This window comes from Silurus meridionalis, chromosome 21, assembly GCF_014805685.1.
Source record: "Silurus meridionalis isolate SWU-2019-XX chromosome 21, ASM1480568v1, whole genome shotgun sequence".
NCBI lineage: Eukaryota > Metazoa > Chordata > Actinopteri > Siluriformes > Siluridae > Silurus > Silurus meridionalis.
The window spans coordinates 12,280,811-12,297,959 of NC_060904.1; the positions used below are offsets into that span (position 1 = coordinate 12,280,811).

Here is a 17,149-nt window from a genome sequence, read left to right on the forward strand (position 1 = left end):
TAGACTTCACATGGCATGTTCCTTAATGATCTCAGGTCAGCATATTTTTGGATACTTACCATTGTCAATTATCTACTGCAAAAGACCCACTCCCATCTGGACTGCACCACCACCACAGTGAGACTCTCATTTTTTACACATATGTAACACAATCCAACCTCTCCTGCTGAGAAAGAAGATGAGAAGAATTCAGGTGGACACATCCGTGATCTCCTGGGTCACTGACTACCTGTCAGAACCTGCCTTGCTGAGTGTCTGCTGGGCAGTTCTGTTGTATCACAGGGAACTGTGCTCTCCCCATCTCGACCTGTGTTCCTTCACTCTGCACTCCGCAGAGTCTGAATACAGGCCAGATCTCTATACTCTTCAGAAATTTTCTGATGACTATGTTTGGTTGGGTGCCCCAGGGTTGGACATGATAAAATGTACAGAGACAAGGTGGTGCATCTGCTCCTCAATGTGGCCAAGACCAAGGGGATGGCTCCATCACCATCACTGGTCTGGATGAAGTTCTACCAGTCTGCTGCCGACAGTACAGACATCTTGCTGAAGTATGGTGAGGAGGCAGCATCAGAGATCTAAAACGGTATAGAAGATTTTAAGTGGCTTGCTATAGACCTCTCACCTAGTCCCTATTGAACACCTTTTGGATGAATTTGAACAGTGACTGCAATCCAGCCTTTCAAACCCTACATAAGATAAGATCTACCTTAGCTTGGTGCTGCCACTCTTCCAGTGTCTTACCCACTGAGCTACCACCTCCTAAAGTAGAGTATATAAGTATTCATTTAAAGCCATTTTCTTCTTTTTCTTCCTTAATGGAATGGGCTATTTAAAAAGCAAACATTAATCTTTTGGTCAGGTGTCCACAAACATTTGTCCACATAATCATATTTATACATAATCATAAAAAAGGATTTTTTCTATTAACGGTGACCAAGGCAATGACTCTCATGCAGGTTTCATTTCATTGCAAGACAACATCTGCTTCTGCCACACACCTGCACCTACATGCCACAAAAAAAATAAAAAAATGATCCTTGGTTGTTCTGTAAATCATCCAAATAGCCTCATTTTGTCTTAGTAGGCAGTTTATGGCCATATTGAATAATAAGAACCTAGCACACTATTTGTTGAGACTTGTATTTGTATCACTCATGAGTGTCACCCTTGCTCTCCCACTTTTTCAATTTTTCACATTCAAAACAAAGTTCGCATGCAAACAGCTGTAAGAGCTGTAAGGAAGAGTTACATCAATGCGCTCTAACCTCTGCATTCTCTAAAGGTTATCTCGTAACACTTCCCAGTGATTTACACCCTCGCCGGCCTCATAAGTGCTCTCTATTAATGAATGATTAAGACCCAATCAACACCCAGATAAGCTCAAGACCTTAATAGGTTTTGTGTTAATGAGACACAAGTAATTGTTCTCAGGAACTGCCAACAAAACAGATGTACAGGTCTGAGCGATGATCTGCTGTTTCCATCAATAAGAAATTAAAGCTGGTCTTGTAATAAAGTTAACATAAAAATATTAACTTGTGCCTCCCGCTTTTTAACACAATTAGGAACTTTGCCGTCCCACACATATAGCAGATTTGACTTGGGGTGTTCCCTCAAAATATTAAAAGCCACCGAAGTATACGGTATGTGCCTTCAAATGTGTTCTTCTTGCTTCTGAAGGCCAAATGACCTGTATATTGTTGAGAGTATAATATGCTTTTTTTCTAATTTGTCTCTGATGTCAAAAGGTCTGGATCCAGGGAACAGGAAGGTAAAGAAAGAAGAGCACAGCTATAGTAAAATAACAATAACCAAAAGGAGAAAGAGAACAGAATCTGACTGACCTCATTGAAGAACTCAATTCTTATCTTCTTAGGTGCTGGTAAAATTCTCTTGCCTTGCTCTATCTGCAGAGCATGACTGTATTTTCTCTACAACCTGTAGTTTAGTACTGTATTATAGTTTTTGGTTAGAAGACCCTCCCCCAAGGAAAAAATGTAAGTTATAAATTTTTTTAGGATCTTCTAAAAATTTGACAAAATCTGCTGGGTCAAAAATAGCACACAGTCAGTTCATTGTCCATGAGGCATTTTCATCACAATCAGCCACTTTTTATAGGCATCAGTACTTTAGACCTCAGCAGTATCTGAATTTGCTCATTCGTTGCTAGTATGTTTGAATATCCGTGACCAAATCTATAGTCCAGCTGTGGTATTTCTTTAAAATGCACTGAAGTGAAAACAGAGTATAAATGGTGCACCTTTGCTTCAGTTAGGCTTTCTTTATGTAAACTGTTTACCTCTCAATTCATGACTCAGTTTTGTGACCCAACTGAGATAATGTGGGTGGTGCCATGGTCTCACTTTGGTCCATAAAAGATGCATTTGTGTTGTTTGTTATTTATTTCCTCACGGTTTTCAGGTTTACTCACTGTTTAAAAGCGTCCTAGGTGTGAATGAGTGTGTACTGGTTTGGATCGTTGTCCAGCCTGGGTGCTGAATTGGCTACTAAACTAATGAAGATAAATCAATTACTGAAGACGAATAAATGAACCAGTGAACCAATAAATGTTAAAAAAAAAAGTCATACTGGGATATACGCCGATCAGGCATAACATTATGAACATGTGCCAAATATTGTGTTGGTCCCCTTTTGTTGCCAAAACAGTCCTGATTTGCAGAGCATCAACAGCATTAACTTCTTCAGTATTTTGCGCTACAGAAGCTCATCTCACCTCGGTTCGGCTTTTATATATATATATATATATATATATATATATATATATATATATATATATATATATATATATTTACTATATATAATATATACCAATATATATATTGGTGAGCTAAAAAAAAATTCATACAAAATATATTAAAAACCAACAAACTTGGCAAATACAGTTAGGTCCATAAATATTGGGACATCGACACAATTTTTGGCTCTATACACCACCACAATGGATTTAAAATGAAATGAAACGAACAAGTTGTCCTTTAACTGCAGACTGTCAGCTTTAATTTGAGGGCATTTACATCCAAATCAGGTGAACGGTGTAGGAATTACAACAGTTTGCATATGTGCCTTCCACTTGTTAAGGGGACAAAAGTAATGGGCCAATTGGCTTCTCAGCTGTTCCATGGCCAGGTGTGTGTTATTCCCTCATTATACCAATTACAATCCGCAGATAAAAGATCCAGAGTTCATTTCAAGTGTGCTATTTGCATTTGGAATCTGTTGCTGTCAACTCTCCAAGATGAGAGCCAAAGAGCTGTCACTAACAGTGGAGCAAGCAATCATTAGGCTGAAAAAACAAAACAAACCCATCAGAGAGATAGCAAAAACATTAGGGCGTGGCCAAAACAACTGTTTGGAACATTCTTAAAACGAAGGAACGCACCGGTGAGCTCAGCAACACCAAAAGACCCGGAAGACCACTGAAAACAACTGTGGTGGATGACTGAAGAATTATTTCCCTGGTGAAGAAAACACCCTTCACAACAGTTGGCCAGATCAAGTACACTCTCCAGGGGGTGGGTGTATGTGTGTCAAAGTCAACAATCAAGAGAAGACTTCACCAGCGTGAATACAGAGGGTTCACCACAAGATGTAAACCATTGGTGAGCCTCAAAAACAGAAAAGCCAGATTAGAGTTTGCCAAACATCTAAAAAAGCCTCCACAATTCTGGAACAACATCCTATGGACAGATGAGACCAAGATCAACTTGTACCAGAGTGATGGGAAAAAAAAGAGTATGGAGAGGAAAGGAACTGTTTATGATCCTAAGCATACCACCTCATCAGTGAAGCATGGTGGTGGTAGTGTCATGGCGTGGGCATGTATAGCTGCGAATGGAACTGGTTCTCTTGTATTTATTGATGATGTGACTGCTGACAAAAGCAGCAGAATGAATTCTAAAGTGTTTCGGGCAATATTATCTGCTCATATTCAGCCAAATGCTTCAAAACTTATTGGATGGCGCTTCACAGCGCAGATGGACAATGACTCAAAGCATACTGCAAAAGCAACCAACGAGTTTTTTAAGGGAAAAAATTGGAATGTTATGCAATGGCCAAGTCAATCACCTGACCTGAATCCAATTGAGCATGCATTTTACTTGCTGAGGACAAAACTGAAGGGAAAATGCCCCAAGAACAAGCAGGAACTGAAGACAGTTGCAGTAGAGGCCTGGCAGAGCATCACCAGGAATGAAACCCAGCGTCTGGTGAGGTCTATGCGTTCCAGACTTCAGGCTGTAATTGACTGTAAAGGATTTGCAACCAAGTATTAAAAAAGTGAAAGTTTGATTTATGATTATTCTGTCCCATTACTTTTGGTCCCTTAACAAGTGGGAGGCACATATGCAAACTGTTGTAATTCCTACAGCGTTCACCTGATTTAGATGTAAACACCCTCAAATTAAAGCTGACAGTCTGCAGTTAAAGGACAACTTGTTCATTTAATTTCAAATCCATTGTGGTGGTGTCTAGAGCCAAAAATGTTAGAATTGTGTCGATGTCCCAATATTTATGGACCTGACTGTATTTTGGGCCAATATACAAATGTAGATAGTGTGATATGAACATAACACCTTTAATACATAGCAAACACCATGTTGTGCCCCAATTCATTTAATGATAAACATTAAAATAATTAACATTAAAAAAAGTCTTATTAAATCACTGACAAGGAAGCAGACAGTCAAAAACAATCCTAAACCAATGTATAAAATAGTAGTCCTCGGTCCGAAGATTTTCCATGTGAGAGAGCTACTTAGCAAAATAAACATCTAAACATCTCCCACTGATGTAACTACATGAACAGCATTAGACTTGACGGTCTGCATGAAGATTGACTTCTGTCCCAGAAACTCTTTAATGGTTTGTGGATAAAAGACATCCACATACACACACAATCAATTTTCAGCAAAGAGTAAATCATTAACCTCTCACTCAGCAGTTGCTTCACTTGTCCTGCATTGTCGCTCCAGTGTTCGACAAGTCAATTTCCGGCATGTTCACCACTCAGTTCTTCACTTAGGGAGTGCATTCTTTCAGCCGTAGGTCAGTGGAATAATATGAGAAGGAAGGCAAAGGATCATTTGATCAAACTGATGACATATTGGTAAAGTTGATCGGTAAAAGCTTGCAGAGAGAAGTGCCCTAGCACCCTTTCCATTCCCGCCTTCCCTACGCGCTGTTTGAGCTCTGGGTCAACCACAAATCGCTGCATGGCGTCCGCAAAGCTCTCAGCTGTGGGCTGGCACAAGAAGCCTGTCTCTCCGTCTACTACCGACTCCAAAGGTCCTCCAGAGGCGACGGCGATCACAGGGCATTGCATGTACATGGCTTCAACAGGTACAATCCCAAAGTGCTCACCGCTGGGAGTGTAAAGGACACAAGTGCTTTTGCTCAGAAGCGTCACCTTCTGCTGGTCAGAGAAGGAACGTAAAAAGGTGATGTGCTCCTCGAGGCTGAGAGAGGCGGCAAGAGAGCGAAGCTCAGCGTAGTGCTGGACGTTCTCAGCCACCCTCTCATCATAGCCACCCGCCATAACCAGGTGCACCTGTTCCCACTGGCGGGTGGAAATCCTCTCTTTTAGCGCAGATAGTGCTTGCATTGCTAACGGAAGATTTTTCTTTCGTTCGTAGCGATTTATCGAAAGAAACAGAAAGTGCCGATGCTCAGGAATCAGCCCGGCAAGGTCTTCCACCGTCTGATCGAAAATGGACGTGTTCAGCGAGGGGTAAAGGACGTCCGTTTGGATTGCATTCAAATTGGGGAAGGTCTGCTTGAAGATGCTGGCAGTGAATTTGCTGTTGACGACGACTAGGTCGGCCATGCCGGTCGTGAACTCCTCCAGGCGGTCTATGGGCGCGCGGTAGAGACGCTTGAGCAGAGAGTGCCGCTGCGTTAGTAACTGGTCGGGGAAGTGGCAGTAGAAGAGGACCTTCTTCCTGTGGCGTGCCAGACGCAATACAGGAATACACGCCGACACCTAAGAGAGACGTTCAACAAATAGTTTCATTAGTAACATGTAGTAAAGTTTATCCTTGTTTCCATTTGTAATGATTAATAACTAAATTTGTGCATGGAAACATTTCATTTCCAAATTTACACATTTAAAAATTCATCATCAGAGAGTGAACTGTCCAGTTCTGAAACACCACTTCAGTGTTATATTACATGTCACGGTGTGACCACAATCTAAGAAACAACTGATTTAGTGCTTGTCACACTGCACATCAAAGTGTATAGGAGAAGAGAGAGAAAACAAAAGTTTACCTGGTCACAAAAAACCACATCATACTCCTCTCCACTCAGAAACACCAGGTAGAGAGCTACATAAATCATGCGCAGGTAGGCACAGACAGCATGGAAGTATCCACACACACTGGTGGGCAACCAGTCTCCAACACACACCACAGGCAGGTCCGGCGAAAGTGTTTCTGTAAAGCAGTGCTGTGAATCATAATGCGCTGTCCAGATCTGGACACTGCATCCACGGGAGCGCAGGGCTACAGCTGCGTCCACCACCAGCCGCTCGGCACCTCCGATTCCCAAATCGGGGTGCAGAAAGACTACACGCACCATGCTGCTGCAACACAATGCAAATCAAATGATTTTACTACATCAGAACTATTCAATTTTACCTATTGTTGTGTATAGCAAAATCTGACCATTATCAATATTAATAGGTTATCACCTTTAATCTTATCAAGTGAACTGCCAGCCAACCCTGCAAGATTGCACCCAAATCACATCAACAATATTTCCAACAACAAATCACTGATCTACATTATTCCGAACAATCTGTGATTCACATTACTCTGAAAGACCATTCATTGATCAACATTGTGTCCAGTAACCAATGGCTGGTCAGCACGATTCCCAATAACCAATTAGTGATCAGCAATATATCCAACAACCAATTACTGATCAACATTATTCCCAATAACTGATCAACACTATACGCAACAATTGATCAACCACATGTATCTGTCCTACACTATCTTGTGCTGTCTTGCACTCTTTGCACCAGGTTGCACACGATGCACTTTATGTGGCAGGACACTTATTAGTCTTCAGCTCTGTGTCTTCTGTTATGTAGCTTTATGTTGTAAATGTAGCACCAGGGTTCCTGAAGGAACATTGTTGTATTTGACTGTGTACTGCGTCAGCTATATATGGTTGAAATGACGATAAAAGCTTCTTCACTTGACACTGATCAACACTATTTCCAACAACCAATCACTGATCAACATTATTCCCAATAATATAAATTATTGGCCAACATAATTCTGAACAAAACTGACCAACCTTATTCTCAACAACCAATCACTAATTAACATTGTTCTCAATTTAAAAAAATCACTGGCCAACAATATCCCCAACAACCAATCACTGATCATTACCCTCAAAACCAATACCTGATCAATATCATTCCCAACAACCAATCGTTGATCAGCATTACTCCCTATGACTGCTGAACATTATTTTCCCCCAAATACAAACTAATTGTTATTCCCGGAGTCCAATTAATTACACAGAAGAGTTTATAAATGTATGTGTGAGTATAAGGGTGTTTTCACACCTAGTTCGTTTGAGCCCTCCAAACGCTCTCGGAGCGGTTCAGTGTGTATATGTGAACAAACCAAGTGATCTCAGACCCCTTAAAACGACCCAGAAGCGACCCGTACTCAGACCACCTTAGTTTGTGGTTCGATTTGTTTGTGACGTGAAAGCAATGAGGTCCCGGTCCGCTTTGCGTTTCGTTCGCCAAATGTCCCTGGAGGCTTGCCATACCTGCAGCCTTGTGCCGTCACTGCTGAAACACAAAACCTTTCGACATGGCAGGTCGCGGATTCGTGTGGTCTTAGGAAGTAAGCTATGCACTTATTGATATTTGGAAATAGGATGGCATTAAACGCCAACTATTCTCAACACATAAAAACATAAAAGTATTTCTTCTGTTTTCTCAAAAACTGAAGGAAAGGGGCTACAAACTATGACAGAAGTACATGAGCACACGTGATACAATTTCACAGAATTCTGAGTCCTTATGAGGTTGAGGTGTGAACACAAAAGGGTCTGAGATCACTTCAATACTAAAGAGGAACTGGGTTCTCTTTTGAGTCTTTTATATTGTGAACACGAAAGAGACTGAGGTCACATTTGCTTAGATCACTTTCTGGTTCACTGTAAGTGAACTGGGTTCTTTTAAAACGAACTATATGTGAAAACACCCTAAGACTGAGAGATTAGTCTATATATTACTGTTAAAACACCTGATCAAGGTCCACGTCAAACCCACGGGTTTCCTTCCACCACAATCTCTCAGCACTCAAATCCAACTAAATTAATCCTAACAACTATAAACCCGACACCTCAATACCCACCTTCAGCTTCCCTATCCGTCAACGTGCTGTAACTATCAAGCTGTCATAATGGCTCAAAACAGATACTCACAGTATATCTAAAAGCCCATAAATGCAGGAAAGTACGCTCTTTCGGAGCCAAAATGTCTCCCTGCTTGTCGATTCTTCATCAGATAGGGCACGTCATCGCTTTCTATGCTGGCTGCTTTAATTGTGCCTGCTTTTATTTCTATAATTTAAACGCCTTCTAAAAAAAATATGCGCGAACAATAAAACAATTCAAACCTGCAATCATTGTTATGAATTAACACTGTGTTTAAGTAGGCGATGTATTTTTTATGTCTTATTTGTTTTCTGTTTTAAACAGGCGGTATAAAGGTCTACTAAAGGGGTCCGTTCTTGAGTTGTCGTGGCCTTTCGAGTAAATCGTCAGCAGAAAACGAGCCCTCTCTTCTCAATCACGTTATTCCTGCTGACCATCACTGTGTCCATCCACCGCTCCCCAAAACTCTGAAAACATGGTGAGTTATTTAATAAAATAGACTTTTAGGCTTCTCTTTTGCGTTTAAACGAGCTATGAGGTTAATTACTGGAAGGGAACCGGGTTTTCTATAAGTGTGCATGCTAATGTCAGCGACCTGCAGCTGGGCAGAGGGTAATTTCCTCATTTTTGTTACACTAAATTGTTTTTAATATATATATTTATATTAGAAAGGCATTAGGTGTATTATATATGAGGTAATATTACTGTTATAATTTGTTTTGTAATATAGCTGGTTATTTTTATGTCATGTCCATGGCCCGGTATAGACTTTTGCATACGTGGCTTTTGGTTAGTGGACCACCAGAAGAAGTTTGTTCCAATAAGAGCATTTCTCCATTATTACAAAATATCATAATTTAACATTGTTGTTTGCCCAAATTTGTATTATTAATGCATAGTTTTTTTTAAACAATGCAGTTCTTTTTTATGTAGAAAGCTGTTTTCATTACCCCCCACCCCCCGCAGACCTACTAATGTCTGTAGCCCTCTCAAGGGGTCTTTTTCCCTTTTAAACTTCATTACAGTCTTAATTTCCCCCCTTTTTAAATTCTTACCACCCAAGTAAGACTATGGTACCAAACATGGGATTGGTATTTCTATAGTCACTTCAGTCTTGAATTGTTATATAATGTATGTAAAGGCGTATTGTGCTGATAGATGATCCCTTTGGATTAAGATAGATCTGTTTTTCAATAACTCCAGACGTCTATGTTTTAGTTGATGGTTTCCTGAGAAAAACATTTTCTTTCTTTCTTTCTCGATTTAAGCCTGGACCCGCAGCAAGCGCATCAAGCGTGGGAGCCTCCGGCCGGTCTCCCAGTAAGACCGTGGCCCCGAGAGCAGCAGGTTCCACTGTCAGACAGAGGTAAGAGCTCGCGCTGAAATCACTACATCAGGGGTGCTCACTTTTCCAGCCAAAAGTCATAATGATCTACATACATAAAAAATAATTCCATCTATCTATCTATCTATCTATCTATCTATCTATCTATCTATATATATATATATATATTATATAACATAACAAATACTGAGTATACATGATATATACAATATACACTGATCAGGCAGAATATTATGACTGAGTGAATAACACTGATTATCATCATCATGGCATCTGTTACTGGGTGCGATTTATTAGGCAGCAGCATTTTATCCTCAAATTATGAGGCGAAATTATGATAGCTAGATAACTGGGTCAGAGCATATCCAAAACTGCCTCTCTTGTGGGGGCTATTGTAGTATAAGTTTGACAGGTCAGGACTGTTTTAGCAGCAAAAGGGGGACCAATGCAATATTAGGCAGGTTTCCATAAAGTTATGAATGGTTGGTGTATGTTGGCACACCTTTCATAACTGCAAAAACCCTTATAGCACAATCCAATTCCAGCCACTGCCTTAACTACTCTGATGACTTGAACTGAATGGATTAAGCCAGGGTTTTACAGTAGCTGTGGGTAGGCAGCCTCAAGCAGACTTCCAAATGATCATTCAATGTGGTGGAATGGTATTTGAACTTAATAATCTTCTTTTGAGAAAAGGCTGACTCTCATAAATAAGTTTACCTCTTAGCATTTCAGTAGTCACTGGAGCTTTGCAGTAGCTTGCTCGCATTTGATCGCACTTGCATAGTGACCCATGTGTTGGAAGAGATCTCAGACTGGCTGCGCTGTACGTCAATTAGTTGGGAGTATAGATGATGGATGATAGACTAACATCTAAAAAAATAATTGAATGACTCGCAATCTACCCATATTACCTTTCGATCAATGTATTGGGCACCCCTACACTACATCACCCACTTTTTTAATCAGAAGGGTTAGGGTGCTAGCGTTACAAGCACAGGTTTTATTTCCACCTTGTGTATATCACTTCCAAAACTATAAATTGTCTTTATGCTGGCTGTCTATAGATGGTCTTGGAGTGTGCTTTTGAAAAAAGGTGGCAAAAACAAATCTGTAATCTTGATTGCTGTAATGATCTTTTTGGGATACAGTCTCACAGTCATGATTAGATCAATCAACAGAACCAAGTGAGACAGATTAGTGTTTCCCCAGGAGTGTATTTTACCTTTTAGTAGTGATTACCCCAGAGTTGTCCTCTGCTGCAGTGAGAGTATCAGGTTCAGAGGTAATGAATGAGATGAGTCTGTGGTGTAGAAAATTAAAAAATACTCTGTTTCAGGAAAGCCACTGGCAGCGGTACACGGTCTGCAGGCAGAGCTACAGCGTCAGCAGGTACAGGGGGCATGTGGCGTTTCTACACAGAGGACTCGCCAGGACTCAAAGTGTAAGTTAACGCACGCACGGACACGCACACACACACACATCATGGACTTGCAGCAAGGAGCAGCAAAAAGGTTAATTTCTCACACCAACACATGAGCCTAATGCAATCCATCCATTCATCCATTTCAAGGCCAACTGTAGTTAAATGATGTTACCTGCAGTGGTGTTAAAAACGAAAACAAAAAAGTGTCAATGTAGCTATAATATTTCAGAACGGTCATTAAGTGCTACTGTAACATTTCTATAATGGTCTGTGGGTTTTCTTTTGTTTGTTTTTTGTTTACACATTACTGCCAGAATCCGAAGAAAGCGTAATTTCAAGACATTTGAAAACATCCTGAAACGGTTATCAACAGATTTTTTTTGTTTCCAGAATGTGCCATGTTTCCGAGTGACAGGCTGTGTTGTCGCTCATTGATAGCTGGCCTGGAGGAGGTGTTAAGATATTAGTCAGTATTATATGTTTCTCACCACACACGCACAGTGACATCGCTGCGCTTTGATGGGTGCAAAACATGTTGGTTTTTTTTTTTTTTTTGCAAAATAGAACAGTCTCTGTTTAGCCCACATGTGATGGCTTGACATGGTTCAAGTCTTTCAGTTTGTTAACCCGCTTTGAAAGTTTTGGCTGACGGTGTTAATGTGGTAGTATGGTGACAAAGATGTGGTTGTATAGTAAAATTGTTTGCATGGTAAACGTTGATGTGGTAAGCTGGTGAATATGGTGAAGCTGATGTGGTAGTATGGTAAATATGAAGATGTGGTAGTATGGTAAAGCTGATGTGGTAATATGGTGAAGCTGATGTGGTGATATGGTTAATATGGTGAAGCTGATGTGGTGAAGTGGTAGTATGGTGAATATGCCGATGTGGTAGTATGGTGAATATTGTGAAGCTGATGCGGTAGTATGGTGAAGTTGATGCGGTAGTATGGTGAATATGGTGAAGCCGATGCGGTAGTATGGTGAATATGGTGAAGCCGATGTGGTAGTATGGTGAATATGGTGAAGCCGATGCGGTACTATGGTGAATATGGTGAAGCCGATGTGGTAGTATGGTGAATATGGTGAAGCCGATGTGGTAGTATGGTGAATATGGTGAAGCCGATGTGGTAGTATGGTGAACATGGTGAAGACGATGTGGTAGTATGGTGAAGTTGATGCGGTAGTATGGTGAATATGGTGAAGCCGATGTGGTAGTATGGTGAATATGGTGAAGCCGATGTGGTAGTATGGTGAACATGGTGAAGCCGATGCGGTAGTATGGTGAAGCTGATGTGGTAGTATGGTGAGTATGGTGAATATGATATAATATGGTAAAATGTTAGTAATGTGAAGCTAGTTTGCTATTTAATTGTGACCAGGAGAAAAACACGAGTTCAATTGTCATTCTCTTCTAACAAATTTGTACCTTTTGACTTGGAGGTAAAGATGCTGCTACACAACAAATTAAAATCTTTATTTGCAGTAATTATAGTTAATACATAGGGATGTAATAGATAATTTGTAGGTAATACATGGGGATAAAATGTAAAAGCAGAGACATGAAGTCTGGGTGCCTGGTTTGTGCATTTTCCACTCCTGTTTAATTAATAAATACAATGAAATACACTGCCCCGCTTTAGCGATTTACTGCTTTATGTTCATACACTGAGGTACTGAATAAATTAATAGAGATGCTTAACCTGTTAACAAGCATGCACGCGCGCACACACGCACAGACAGCCAGCTACTCATTTTTAATTCATTACCCAGCTCAATAGGAAGTGACACAGAAGGGAGAGGCAGGGGGATCTCGGAGGTTTAGCATTTATGAGGATAAACATTAAATTTTAACGGCAGGAAATTGGCCTCTTGGGTTCTACCCCATCTTCATTTGATCGCACCTGCTGGCTGGCCTCCTAGACAGAGGGGTGTGTGCGCATGTATGTATGAAATAACACTTGCATGCAACAAGTAATATGGATATAATTTAGATATCGATATTTAGTTTGCTGACAATTTTTTGGATATAACGCAAAGCTTTCTCCTCAGCAACGAGGTAATTGTCATCAAATATTGTGAAAATACGCATTAAATAGTGCGGTGGTCCCCAACCTTTTTTATATATATATATATATATATATATATATATATATATATATATATATATATATATATATACAGTACAGACCAAAGGTTTATGCTCATGCGCATAACTAAAGACAATAACGTACACGTCACATTACAAGTATACATATTATATGAATGAGTGATTTTTAATTCATTAAAAGTTAAATGTATTTAATTATTTAATCATATATATTGAAAATGTAACTCAACTCACTATAATGCACAACCAGTGAGAGCTTCTTTTATTGATGCATTGGTGCAGGAAATTGGCATGGGTGGAAGTGGTCACAAAACACCCAGCGACCGCAAAAGTCAATAAAATGGAAAAAGAAAAACAAGTTTTTATTCTTTGTGTAACCCAGTGGCAGATTTTCCATAGGCCTGATCTGTAGCTATTAGGGGTGGTTTTTTTTTTTTTCTTTTTTTTTTTTTTTTTGTGTACCGAATTTAATTCTTTTGTACCAAATTCAATTCTTGTTTAACATTGGGACATGGTTAAAATTTACTCCAACATGAACTCCCTCATAAGCTCAAGTTTGTTTAGTCTCCACCTTGCGTTTTAAGCGCAGTGTATCGGAACCGGAAACACTATTTGTACAAAAATATTTTGTTTATTTTATTTAATCCACTTTATTAAATTTCATTTAATGAATTTAATTTGTGCCTATTTAATCGATTACCTAATTTAATCAATATAATAAGTATATTGCATTAATTGGATTTATTCTGTTTTATTTTTATATTTTATCAATTATTTTAAATTGTTTTAATGTAAACTGTTGTTCAGAGATTTTGATAATTAATAATAAAAAACAACGTTATAAAAAAAAACAATCAATTTTATGTTTTGCATTTCTTCCCCATAACCGTACCGAAATGTAACCGAATTGTGACTTAAAAAACGAGGTACGTACCGAACCGGGGGTTTTGTTTACCGTTCCACCCCTAGTAGCTTTTTACAGTCAGGTTGAGCCCAAAAAAAAAATGCATGTCAAAAAAAAAAATTCTTTAGACTTTGGTTGAAAAGACGTTGTGCTTTCTTTCTAGAGTGACGTGAAATGGGAGAAATGGAGAGAAAAAGTTATGTATTAATAAAAAAAAAATCCTTATACACACCGAGCTATAGCAAATTTAAGCTTAGAGGGAGAAAATCCATGTAGTTTCCTTTTTTTTTTAATTTGTTGCAAGCAATTCATCAAATTGCAAAAAGTTGAACAATGCCCCAAAATGTTCCAGTTAAAAGGTATTATTTACTTAAAAAAATTTTTTTGGGCATCATAACCACAAGTGAATAATAAATCATATGTTATACCTGTTTCCTGGTGCCAGGTTTGGACTTCTGACTATAACAGGAGCAACGTTTAGGGTTAACGCACAACTCAATAGACGGTTGGGGCAAAGGACAAATGTAAACATGCTAATGGCAATCTTGACTCGCGGGTCTATCGTTAGAGGACCAACTCATGACAGATCATCAGGAATCATGCATTCAGTTCGAGAATATTAATTAGGATTTTTCTAGCAACTTTGATTGACCGAAGTTTGTCTTGTATTATAAACACCTTCCTCCCAGATGTGTTGCCACCATAAGTCTAAGTGTGTGGATGTGTAGCTGAGGGGCCTCATGATGAGTTAATCTGTGTGAGCTCCTCTCGCTAGGCTGAGGTGTGTGTGTGTGTGTGTGTGTGTGTGTCTTGGAGCTTAATTAAAGTCCTGCCTAAAAAGGTCACATCAATTAAAGCCTGGGGGTGGGCCTTCGGTCGGCATGGTTACACTGCTGCTTAGCGACCCAGGGGATGGTCAGTCCCTCTTTTAATAAAGCCGCTCATTAGACGCCCCACTCGTTAGCGGCATGCCACTCACCACTGTTTATAAGCCTAATTACCCCTCCTCTGCGTCACATGACCATGGTAACGAGAGCGGATTGGCTCAGGTGAAAGAAGCATCGACAGGATAGAGCTGTCTGTTATGGAAGTGTTCTGTGGTGGATTTATAAGTAATCCAATGATAGATTTTTTACCTTTTCTAGTAGTTCGAGTGTTTCTCTCTGAAACATCCAGAGGAAGAAAAATACAACTACAAGATGAATATAAAGTATAATATACCTTATGAGTTTGTATAGGGAATCTATTAATCATGTAAAGTTTTGACCACTAGAGGTCCTTCTGATGACATGCACTGTTCAGTAAAGGCTTCATGTGGAAATAATACACCAGTTTCTGTCTCTTGCTCCGTCTTAGTTTCCCTGTCTGTTTCTCTCCCTCTCTAACTTTGTATTTCCTTCTCTCTTTCTCTCTTCCTATGTCTCTGGCTTTGTCTGTCACTCTCTTCATCTGCCTCTCTTGTCTGTCTGTCATTATTGGCATGAATTGTAATTAACAACTGTTGCCAAAGCATTAATAGAAGAAAGGAAACAAATTGTAACAATGGTGGTCATGAAATTTGTCAGAACAAATGAACAAAAATTAAATATTTCTCTTTCTCTCTCTCGCTCCCTCCCCTCCTCTGTTCCCAGCGGGCCGGTGCCAGTCCTCGTAATGAGTCTGCTGTTCATCGCCTCTGTCTTCATGCTGCACATATGGGGAAAGTACACTCGTTCCTAAACCTCCTGAACCTTTGAACTCTGACCTTCAAGCGATTTCTGAATTAAGCCATTGGACCTGGACCAAACTCTCCCCCTACACAACAAACCTGGTTCATATATATTCATTTCAGAAAAGTAAACAAGGTTTACTTCCCTACTACAACTTTTCATTTCTTTTTGCTTGTCTTTTTTTTTTTTTTTTTTTTTTTTTTTTTTTGTAATCTGGAACAAGACTTTGTACAAACACTTATGTAAAATTGTACGATAATAAAAAATAAAATAAAAAAAACACCAGAAAAAAGAAGCCTGTGTAATATCTTTATGGCGTAGCACTGTTACCTAATGCCCAGAGGCAGGTGCAACAAGGTGTGTGTGTGTGTGTGTGTGTGTGTGTGTGTGTGTGTGTGTGTGTGTGTGTGTGTGTGTGTGTGTGTGTGTGTGTGTGTGTGTGTGAGTGAAAGAGAGAGTAGTGCTTCTGGGACTCCACCTGCCCTTGGCAATTGCACAGTATTGTTCACAATAGCCTGCAGCTTCAGACCAACAACGTCTGCTCCTCACAGCAGTTTGTCTCGTCTGAGCAAAGAATGCACACCCTGGATTTATGAGGAATTTTGTCACCAACACTGAACGGGTGCATGACAGTGCTATTCTTTTTTTAAATCACACTTGCATTGGTGTGAATTTGAAAATGACAATATTAAAATATAGAAGACTAGATAAAGATAAATATCATTAATTATTAATGATAACATATAGTTAAAGGTACATTGAACAAATGTGTTATTTCGACTTGTGTGTATCAAAATGGTAGCCCTTCACATTAATCGGTACCCAAGAAGCAGCTCTCAGTTTTAAAAGGTTGGTGACCCCTGGTCTAGTCGGTCACCTGACCTCGGTCTAATTAAGCAGGCTTTTCACTTACCGAAGGTAGAAAGACCCAAAAACCAGCAGGAGTTGAACGCAGCTACAGTAAAGACCTAGCATAGCAACTCTAGAGAGGAAACTTAGCATTTGCTGATGTTCATGAATTCCAGATTTAAGGTAGTCAATTGTTAAATATGAGGTTCTTTGTACAAAAAAGGCTATAATTTGTAAACGATTTGCACAATATATTAGTTCAAGATCAGATCTCGAATCCGAAAGTCAACACCATTTGCACCTTTAATATGGAATAGGTGCCTTAAAAGTGGGTTGGTGTCCAAATATTAATGGACATATCTGTAGCTTTGTTCTGATCTGAACC

General features: G+C 39.6%; 2 protein-coding genes across 8 annotated transcripts; one reads left to right on the forward strand and one right to left on the reverse strand.

Annotated features, from left to right (window-relative positions):
• Positions 1-4,619: 4,619 nt before the first annotated feature.
• alg2 (ALG2 alpha-1,3/1,6-mannosyltransferase) lies at positions 4,620-8,621 on the reverse strand. Of its 7 annotated transcripts, XM_046833885.1 has the most exons (4): positions 8,473-8,557; positions 6,710-6,742; positions 6,289-6,601; positions 4,620-6,001 (listed from the first exon to the last, which is right to left on the reverse strand). In XM_046833885.1, the coding sequence occupies exons 3-4, from the start codon at positions 6,595-6,597 to the stop codon at positions 5,102-5,104; spliced, it is 1,209 nt and encodes a 402-aa protein (XP_046689841.1). In that variant the 5' UTR covers positions 6,598-6,601; positions 6,710-6,742; positions 8,473-8,557; the 3' UTR covers positions 4,620-5,101. The 7 variants fall into 7 exon arrangements, with proteins under 7 accessions (XP_046689841.1, XP_046689840.1, XP_046689839.1 ...); XM_046833884.1 differs by lacking the exon at positions 6,710-6,742 and having other exon boundaries at positions 6,289-6,598; positions 8,473-8,621; XM_046833883.1 differs by lacking the exon at positions 6,710-6,742 and having other exon boundaries at positions 8,473-8,584.
• sec61b (SEC61 translocon subunit beta) lies at positions 7,797-16,121 on the forward strand. Its single transcript, XM_046833890.1, has 5 exons — positions 7,797-7,886; positions 8,749-8,902; positions 9,693-9,790; positions 11,109-11,213; positions 15,838-16,121. Exons 2-5 carry the CDS (start codon positions 8,900-8,902, stop codon positions 15,923-15,925), a joined length of 294 nt encoding a protein of 97 aa, XP_046689846.1. The 5' UTR covers positions 7,797-7,886; positions 8,749-8,899; the 3' UTR covers positions 15,926-16,121.
• Positions 16,122-17,149: the final 1,028 nt, after the last annotated feature.